Below are 9,900 nucleotides of genomic sequence, written 5' to 3'. Positions count from 1 at the left end.
CTCCCCCTTTCCTTTCTCAGGAGGCTTCTCAGAGACTTACGCTGCTCTGTGCGACTATAATGGCATCAGCTGCAAGGAGGAAGTGCAGTGGGTAAGAGCTGTGGGGCTGTGCCTGTGTTACTGTGAGTGTGTTTGAATGTTACATATATATGACTGTGCACAATATGAGGGGGGGGGGTCATGCACTCATGGATAATGTTTCTCCTAGGATGTGGACACCATCTATCACTCTCAGGACAACAGGGAGTTTAACCTGCTGGACTTCAGCCACCTGGAGAGCAGGTCAGGACCGAATGGCGGTCGGGCAATATTGCAGCCAAATTACAGTTCCTCATTTATCCAGTTTTTCCCTTTTACAGAGATTTGGCTGTCATTGTTGCATCAATGGCTTACAACACCTGGTTCACTAAACTGTACTGCAAAGACCTGCGCATTGTAAGTATAAACTTGTGTGCTACACCTTACAGTATTTCTGAAGGGTCACCGACCAAGGTTTTAAATATGTCTTTCATGCATCAGGGCTCAGAGGTCACTGAGCAGGTCCTGCACACAGTCAGCAAATCCTCCAGCCTTGAAGAGATCACTCTGGAGAACGCTGGGTTAAAATCGTGAGTAGTGCTCTTCATTTGCTTTTTACGCTTTGACTATTATAGAAACTCTGATTCCTGAAATGTTCTCTCCAGGACGTTCACACACAAGGAGAGCATTCATTTTATCCTGGCTTGATTTTTTAATGCAAATGACAACATTTACCAAACGGTTTTAAGTGTATTTTGTGAACCTTAGTGGTATTTTTCTTTTAATGATTGACCCATGCTAAGAACTTGGTCAGGATATTTGAGAATGCTGCTTCAATGAGTCAATTGTTGGCCTTATTTTGATGAACTTGTATGTCCTTGAACAAGGCTAAATCTCTGTACTACTGAATTATATTGCTTATAGTGCTTGTCTGTGAATGTAGTGTAAGTTCATAGAGTTTTAGTTCATAGTGACGCCACAGTCTTTGTCAGTTGTTTCAGTCACTTCATTGAATGTCATTGAATATCTTTGTGTTTTTCACTGTTAAGCTGTGTTCATGCTTTGGTGAAAAAGTGTCTTGCTGCGAATACAATGAGGGCCAAAAGTTGTTGGACAAAGACAATGTTTTATAGAACTTTTGCCTTTATAACACTATAACTTTTTTTAACAGTCAAGATGTGATTAAAATTCAGACTTTCAGTTTTAATTTAAGTGGTTTTACCAACGTTTTCTTTAACAGTTTAGGAATTCTGTTTTTATACAGAGGCTCAAAAATAATTTGACCATTGACTGACAAGCAGTTTCCTGGGCAGGTGAGGCCTGTTCTCTCAGATGTAGCAAAAAATTTGAATGGTCAAATGAACAATATACTGGATCTTTTAAAAGAAAGAAAAAAGCCTACAAGACTATAGAAGACAACTAAAACAGATGATTTTAGAAGAGACACCGTCATGAATAGAAACACAGAGGGGGTCACAATAAGGTGCAAACCACTGGTTACACTCAAGAACAACAACGTCAGATTAGACTTTGTGAGAAAACCTCTAAAAGAGCCTGCACAGTTCTGGAAAAATTGGTTTATTGAAAGCAAGGTGAACTTGTACCAGAATGATGGAAAGACAAAACTATGGAAAAAGAGAGAAACTGCTCATGATCTGAAGCATACCACATCATCTGTCAAACATGGTGGAGGCAGTGTTTTGGCATGGTCGTGTATAGCTGCCAGTGGATCCGGGTCACACGTATTTATTGATGAAGTAGCTGGATGAATTCTGAAGTGCACAGGACCAAGTCAGTCACCTGATCTTAACCTAATGCAGCATTCATTTCAGTGACTGAAGACAAACCTGAATGTAGAGAGAACCACAAACAATCAGCAACTGAAATCTGGCTGCAGTAAAGGCCTGGCTGAGAGTCTCAAGGGAAGAAAGGCAGCGTTTGGTGATATCCATGGGTTCTAGACTTCAGACAGTCGCTGGCTGCGAATTTTCATCCAAGTATTAAAAATAATCCTCATATTTAAAATTGTTAGTTTTTCCAATTAATTTCGAGCCTCTAAAAAAGAGCTGCTATGTATAAAAATAGCTGTATTTCCTAAATAATACTGTACTGAGTTTAAAAAACATCTTTAATTAAAGCTAAAAGTTTTCAATTCAATCACATTTTGACTGTTTGACTTAAAATTCCTTTATTACAAAATATATATATAACTGCAAAAGATGAGCTGGCCTCAACTTTTTCAGCTCTGCAGCGATTTATTTAAGCATCAGCTATGGTATGCTTTTATGTTCCCTCTCAAACACAGAAGCTCAGAGAAAATGTCAACAAGTAACTAGAGCAAAGATGTCAAACTCATTTTACACTGTGGGCCACATACCAGCCCACTTTGATCTTAGGTGGGCTGGATCAGTGAAACTCCTGCTTCTATCAGTGTAAAGTTTGACTACACATTTAACAGATGGCACTTCTTTTTCTACATGATAGAGAAATGTTGATTTAATAAATGAAAGAAATTTGTCAGGATGACTCTTTGAGCTTAAATTGTAAGAAATAAATATGTAAAATTACAGACAAAGTTCTGGTACTTCAAATCCCAGACTGTCCTATAATGAAACAACAGAAACATTTTGTTAATTCACAAAATGACATTTCCGTAGTAGATAGTTGAAAAAAGAGAGTTTTCTCTCATGTCATTGTTTATCTTTTCTATCTTTATCTATAACTTATTTACTCTAGTGTAGTATAAATGGTTGTGAGGGACGTCTTTGTCAGTAGCCAAAGCTATAAAACCTTTGAAAATACAGCTAAAAGTTCAAAATTTATGCCCTCCTTTACATTTTTCAAAACTATCCAGTGGGCCAGATTGGAGTCTTTGCCAGGCCGGTTCCAGCCCATGGGCCCTATGTTTGACACCCCTGAACTGCAGCAAAACTATGAAAACTGTGTTTCTGGCCATACGTGACTGTTGTAACTATGTCACTTGTAGTGGCAATGCAGCAAAAGTCACACAAAAAACATATATCAGTACATCATGATGGGCACTCAACATTTATAAACCAAGAGATTTATAATGAACCTGATACTACAAATGCAGTTGCAGCTCTCTGTAGGTAACTGCACACCCACTTTTGCAGCGACTTCCCACAGAAGATGTCAGTAGCTCTTTCAGAGAACCCTGCATCTGTCATCCATTCCCTCAACTTGGCGCACAACTCACTGGACAACCAAGGTATCGTAAATTATCTCCTTTTTTTGTTTTTCTAATTTAATCTTTGGGTCTGGAGAAAAACTCAAGCTTGTGTTTGATGTGATGAAGAAAGACAGTTCTATTTTTACTGACTCTCATTGTTCTATATCTAAATATTACCTGAAAGGGTCTGTTGAGTCCAATAGTAAAAGAAAATAGTGGCTCATTTTAAGTCTTATCTGGTCCCTGAGCCGATAACTCAGAGGCAGGTACATCTGTTACAGTGAAAATTACTTTCAAGTGACAAGAAATTCTGCGACTCACTTTTTATATCTGCTGTGTTCATGCTGCAGGTGTGTCCAACTTAATCCAGCAAGTGTGTCGCCTCAGCAAGGGGCTTCGTCTCCTCAACCTCTCCAAGACCTCACTCACCTCCAAAGGTTAGGACTTGCCTCTCCTTGTTTTTTTCCTTATTTACCCCTGTTTGTTGAGTTAAATAAAGGTATGGCACGGGTGTTACTCACCAAAATCAGGAGGAGAACAAGTTGGATCACCTGCAGCTTTCAGAGCTCGGGTTAGATCATACTGTGGGAGAGGGGATATAATGTTTTCAGAGCTTTGTTTTATGCTTTCGTCCCGCTATGACTCCATATTGACTTACAATGTCGTGTGCTGCCCTGCAGGCAGCATGCCTTCTGCTACTGTCTCATCTTACAGGGTACCCAGCGGAGAATTTAAATATTACATTGAATTGCGCTACTTCCCATAACATCCACTGATACCTGCTGCTCCAAGATGTCTATGAATAATTTAAAGACACAAAATGTTTTGAGAGCATTCTCTTTCTCCTTTTTAATATTGTACAACTACCAGCTCTCATTTTTTTCTCATTTTTCATTTCATCTCTCTGCACTCTACTCCCCTTTCTCTCAGGAGTGGTGTCTCTCTCTCAGGCTTTGTGCTCCAGCGATGAGTACTCTAACTCCCTGCTGCACCTGGACCTGAGCAAGAACCCCGGGGTCCTCTCGGGGGAGGATGCATCGGTCAGAAAGCACAAGCCATCTGGAAACACAAATACACGCTGCCCCATTTATTCTCCACTTTTTCAGCCTAATACGATGTTTCTCCTCCTCTCAACCTGTTCGCAGAACCTTTATCTCTTCTTGTCTCAACCCAACTGCCTGGTCCACTTGGATCTGTCGGGCACAGACTGCTGTGTTGACTCAGTGAGTATTTAATGGGTGGGTGTGATCAAATGTGTGTCTTTGGGATGCAACTTGATATCAGCTGAAGAGCGGTCGTATTGGTAACATTTTTTGGATGGCACTTGCCAACATTTGTCTGCTGCTAAATGTTCAAAGAGCGTGTGACGACAAGCTGAAAGTCAGTGCAGCTGTTTTTTATAATTGAGATTTCTTCAACGAAACAAAAATCAACACAAAAAAGCAACATTGCCATCACTATCTGCGCATCCCTAATGCATGTGCAATTTAAAAAAAAAAAAATGCATTTCTATCTGCGTGCAATTCTCAGCCCAAATTAACCGTTTCCACCCTGTGTGTCATGCAGCTATTTGGGGCTCTTCTGAGGGGGTGTTGCGCTGATCTCTCCTTTCTGAATCTTTCCAAAAATTCCTTCTCCCACAGGTTAGTCATATCTTTAAGATTACCGAAACAATAAACGCAGCTCCAAATCCAAATCTGGGAAGATATCATCCCTATTTCACCTTAAAGGCATCATCTTTCCGCTCATGTCATTCCGTCTCCGTCTTTTTCTTTTTTCTTTTTTGTCAGTCGTTATCTTCATTTCTTGCTTAATGGGAAATCAGAAATGTGCTTTGTGGGAATCTCTGGAACATTGTGTTTCCTCTCTGTGGGTGTGTCTACTGCCGTTTAAAAGCAGAACTTTTGGCACAGTCTGCATAGATAAGACTCATGAATATTTAAGCAGAGCTATCTATCATTTGACCCCACTCGCTCCCTCCTCTTACACCAAAGCAATATTCACTCATATTTCTCATTCTTTGTCAGTACTCTACACTCAGCTCTGCACTCAAATTTACCTGGCATGTCAACAGTGTGACTTCATCTCCTGTGTGTGGTCGGTTTCATCCCATCCCACTCTCTGTATTATCTCTTCACCTCTACATCTTCTCGCTTTGATCCTCTGTGGGGGGGGGTTTCTAATCCAATAGGAAAGTGAAGGATACGCTGCCGTTGTTCCGTCAGTTTTTCAGCTCAGCTTTCAGCCTCACTCATGTCAGCCTGGCCTCTATGAAGCTGCCCCCTGATGTTCTGAGGTACCTACCATGTCACTTCTAATTCTCTATCCAAATATGCTCCCTTTTATCTGAACTCCTCTGCAATAAAGGCTGTGCCAGCGAGACCTTTAATACTCCCTCTGCTTGTCTTTTCCTTGTCCGTCATTTCTCTTCTTTCTGTCTCCGCAGGGCTCTCCTCACAGGGTTAACCTCCAATCCTCATATCAATGACCTTCATCTGGACATCAGCGGCTGTGAGGTGAGAGCTCATCTTCACACCTACACCGGATTTCAACACAGGAGGTGTCCAGGCGGAGTATTGAGCTATAGGTCACCTGTGTTTTTGAAGCACTCTGAACCAAATGCACAGTGCAGATGTGAGCTTTAACTTACGCTTTCGGTTTCATTGACAGGTTTATAGTGCAAGAAAATTGCAAGCTTTCGTGGCCTCCATATGCAGCTGATTTGATTTACACCGGAGTGTATCAGATGAGTGTATCTTGCATCAGATGCGGTTGAGATAAACTGAAAAGTTTTATTTTCAATTTGGACTTTAAAAGCATTTTGAAAGGGAGTTTGACCAAGGTTAACTTAGTAAAAGTGTTCAGATTATTTACTGCAAGCAGCCATTATCAGTATTTTTAGACTAAAAATGGATCCAATGACCATGCATGTAATATGAAACCTTGTCTCTTGATGGCAAACCAACAAAGAGTTATCAACTTCCCAACAAAGTTAGTTGGGAGAGTTAGACACTGGTTAACACAGCATAGCACTTGGCAGCTTAAGTGTATTTCCCCCAGAAGGGAAGACGGGAGAATGGCAGAATGTAAATATTAGCTTTGCAATTGCCTGGCAGTAGCTAGAAAAATAATAGTGTTTCTGCTGGTTATGTAAATAGACATCTGGTTTGTATAAGGTCATAAGTCAGTCTCTTAGGTTCAGCCCACAGTTTTATAGATTTACATTCTGCAGTTAGAAACTTTACTTTTAAACTGACTTTCTTTTTTTTTTAATTCATCTTGATTTTCCTTTTTTTGTGCGTTGCTGGGGGGATGCTTTTAATGTTTACCCCCTGTCACCATCATAAGCTTCTCCTCACAGGTAGATGTATGCTTCCTGCTGCAGAACGATGTGGTTGAAGGAAAGAAATTAATATCACTGTAACTGTAAAAGAATTAAGTTATTTTTTAGATTTGTAGCCTTTCAGTATTTGTCAAATTTATAGTGATATATGTTGATATATGTCAAAGCACCCCAAACACAAATACCTCTAAATTATATTTATGTACTTGTAATTGTAGTTCTTTCCAACACTAAATACTGTAAGGGCAGAAGTGTCAGCTATATTATAATATGACTGTCAACTGCCAAAAATCTGTTATACTTTCACTTATTTTACTAGATTTAAAGAGCTTACTAATGATAATCCTATATATTTTAAGTAAATCAAAAAAAGAGCTAAGCTAAACAGTACAGAGGATTGTGTACTGAAGCGTAAAGGGTTTCCCCTCTTTGAGCTGAACTGCTGCAGATCACAAACAAAGCAAAGCTTGCAGGGACATAAATCCATAAATTTGCCCCACTGTGGAAAAATGGAACAATTCCCCAAAGACTGAAGTTAAAATGACTCTGATTCATGGCTGTGCACATGTTAGTTTTCCCATCTGTCTCTATCTCTCTCCAGCTAAGGTCTGCAGGAGCTGCTGTAATCCAGGAACTCTTCCCTAGAGTCTCCTCCATCGCTACTCTCGATATCTCCGACAACGGTACAGTGGCACGCTGCAGCACATCCCTTGACCTTGACTTTTTGTCCTCGGGCAGCTGAGGTTGGAGTGGGCTGCTAATGGGTCGTACCATGTTGAGCTGTGTGTGTGTGTGTGTGTTTTGACAGGTCTCGACGCAGACTTGCTCACAGTCCTGCCAGCCCTCTCTAGACACCCTTCCCTCAAACACCTTCATCTGGGCAAGAACTTCAACATCAAAAACAGGTGCTGTCACTGCTCTCTGTCACGCTTTACTGCAGTTATTTATGGATATACCCTATGCGCATGACTGTATGTGTATCTGAGCGCAAACATGCTTGCACTGCATATGCCAGCTTGGATATACACATTTGTTCTTGTAGTTCTGTTTTCATAAGTGGCTGCTATTCCTCAGGCAGCAGGAGATGACTCGACCCAGCTCATCCTGCTTTGTCTCCGTGTTTGTCTCCATGGTTTGTGTCTGCAGGGTTCTGGATGAAGTGTTGCAGAAGCTAGTTCAACTCATACAAGAAGAAGAATGTGTGAGTAACTAGAATAAATATACAAGGGCAATGTGCTTTGATTGCAAACAGTAGAAATAAAAAAAAAACATAAATCAGCTGCAGAGACATAAAAATTAATCATATTCTGCAAAGATAAACTTAATTGACTTTTTGTTAATTTAATTATTAAAACGATAAATAATGTTTTTTTCAGAAGACTGAATCATTATATATATTTGTTTGTGTCAAATTCAAAATGAGAATGTATTTTGTACATTTATTTTTATAAAATCATTTCTCAGTTTTGTCATATGTCAACTTTCTTTTTACTGCTTTTAATTAAAAGTAGGGTTGTGCTTACAGTTAAAATACTGCTCAGATTCCTGGGCACATAATTTTTGCATTATGTTTCACTGGAGATGTGTCACTGTTTCATCAATTATTACTGTTCCTCTGTTAACATTGTGGGCGCAGTGTCTATATCACTACACATATTGTAAATAATTCATGCAAACAGCATGTAAAGTCAAGTCAAAGCACTGTTTACTAAATGTCACCTCCTGGCTTCTCGTGCGTCTTTTCTTTTTCCTGAACAGTCTTCTCCGCTTCGTGTATTAACTCACATGCTCGTAACCCCTCCCTCTATAGGCCCTTCAGTCTTTGTCCCTCTGTGACTCACGCCTGCGTTCTCGGGGCACCGTGCTAGTCAACGCCCTGGGTAGCAACACCTGCTTGAGAAAAGTGGATCTGAGCGGGAATAGCATGGAAGACATTGGAGCCAAGATGCTGAGCAAAGCCCTTCAAATCAACACAACACTCAGGTGAAGGAAAGACTAAGTGCAAAGTTTTTTTTCTGGGTTTCTGCAGTCTTTGCAGCGACTTGCGCGTATGGAAGTTTGTATTCTATGCAACTCTGACCTTGCCCTGCAGGAGTGTGACATGGGATCGCAACAACACCTCCGCAGCAGGATTTCTCGATGTGGCCCGAGCACTTGAACAGTAAGTGTTAAAAAATATATATTATCAACATCTATTCTGTATGTATGCCCACTGGACTCTAATCAATAAATAAGAGCATGTCTTACACATCTACTGCTAGAACTATTTTTAAGAAATGTTATTAAAGAATGTTTGAGAACATTTAACCATGTTGCTGAGCTGAGCAAATTGTTGTTTTCCACTTTGCTATCTTAAATGGTCCAGACTTGCCTTTAGGCAAAGGATGACATGGTTGCAAGGATCAAAGTATTACTCAGTCACTGAATGGCACAGGAAAAATATTTTAGGATGAGCTCTGTCCAGTGGGGATATTAACCTTAACTAACCCTGGAATCTGTAACCCACTTTATTTTCTCTTTTTAGTCTCTTACTGTCTCCCTTAATAACTTGTCCCTTCCCTCGTTTTCTGCTTTCTCCTCTCAGTAATTTCACCTTACAGTACATGCCTCTACCCCTAAGTGACATCAGCCAGGCGTACCGCAGTGCCCCTGAGAGGACAGAGCAGGCGTTGACCAAGGTTGGGACAGTTGGAGTAAAGCCACCAATACAGTTATTACAGTACTACTTAAAATTGGGAAGATTAAAAAAAGCTTAATAGCTTCTTCATCAGTGGCCTGGGGACCGTTGGGGTAACTCAAAAACAGAGATAAAGAGCCCTACCTAACAACCCTAATCCCTAAAAGCTTTCAACCTACAGGAAACGCTAGAGGGATTTAATTAAATTCTTCTATTTCACAACAAAACACCTTGGTGTTGACTCTTCAAAATTAATTTCTGCCCTTTTTTATAAATTCATCAAATGCTTTGAGGTCATAAATGATCAGATGTTTATGACTGTACACAGAGACATTATCCAAAGCAAATGAAAACAAATGTGAGTTATTTTAATGAAAACTTTGTGTGCTCAAAGAAGCATGTTGTGCAAAAATTTGGACCCCTGGAGGAATCTGTGTAGTTTCGCACAAAACAGTGAAATTCATCAAGAGATGACGAGGTTTATCTAAAAGCTTCATATGTCTGAGATGAAGCTGTACTACAGGCTTGTTGGGAAAGCAAGATCACCTTAAGCCTAACTGTGAAAGAATGTTTTCTTTATATGTTGTTACGTTTCTGCAGCACTTAAGACTGAGTGCAAGCATCTACCGTAAAGAGCCTCTTAACATATTCTGTTTGCGGTGTCGACAAACA

The 9,900-nt window shown here is 40.1% G+C and overlaps 1 protein-coding gene across 7 annotated transcripts in view; it reads left to right on the top strand.

The window, feature by feature from the left end:
• Positions 1 to 9,900, top strand: part of LOC100690439 (capping protein, Arp2/3 and myosin-I linker protein 3) — a 35,466-nt gene that overhangs the window by 8,730 nt on the left and 16,836 nt on the right. For 6 of the 7 annotated variants that reach the window (XM_025903138.1, XM_025903136.1, XM_025903137.1 and 3 more), the window contains exons 7-23: positions 21 to 91; positions 209 to 282; positions 360 to 435; positions 520 to 608; positions 3,153 to 3,247; positions 3,559 to 3,645; positions 4,139 to 4,248; positions 4,354 to 4,431; positions 4,775 to 4,851; positions 5,400 to 5,504; positions 5,655 to 5,724; positions 7,153 to 7,234; positions 7,360 to 7,456; positions 7,698 to 7,752; positions 8,362 to 8,534; positions 8,644 to 8,712; positions 9,136 to 9,229. In XM_025903138.1, coding sequence (XP_025758923.1) covers positions 21 to 91; positions 209 to 282; positions 360 to 435; positions 520 to 608; positions 3,153 to 3,247; positions 3,559 to 3,645; positions 4,139 to 4,248; positions 4,354 to 4,431; positions 4,775 to 4,851; positions 5,400 to 5,504; positions 5,655 to 5,724; positions 7,153 to 7,234; positions 7,360 to 7,456; positions 7,698 to 7,752; positions 8,362 to 8,534; positions 8,644 to 8,712; positions 9,136 to 9,229 — 1,502 coding nt within the window. The other variant, XM_025903139.1, reaches the window with a different exon arrangement.

This window comes from Oreochromis niloticus, linkage group LG23, assembly GCF_001858045.2.
Source record: "Oreochromis niloticus isolate F11D_XX linkage group LG23, O_niloticus_UMD_NMBU, whole genome shotgun sequence".
NCBI classification, from domain to species: Eukaryota; Metazoa; Chordata; class Actinopteri; order Cichliformes; family Cichlidae; genus Oreochromis; species Oreochromis niloticus.
This window is presented reverse-complemented; position numbering and strand designations above follow the sequence as displayed.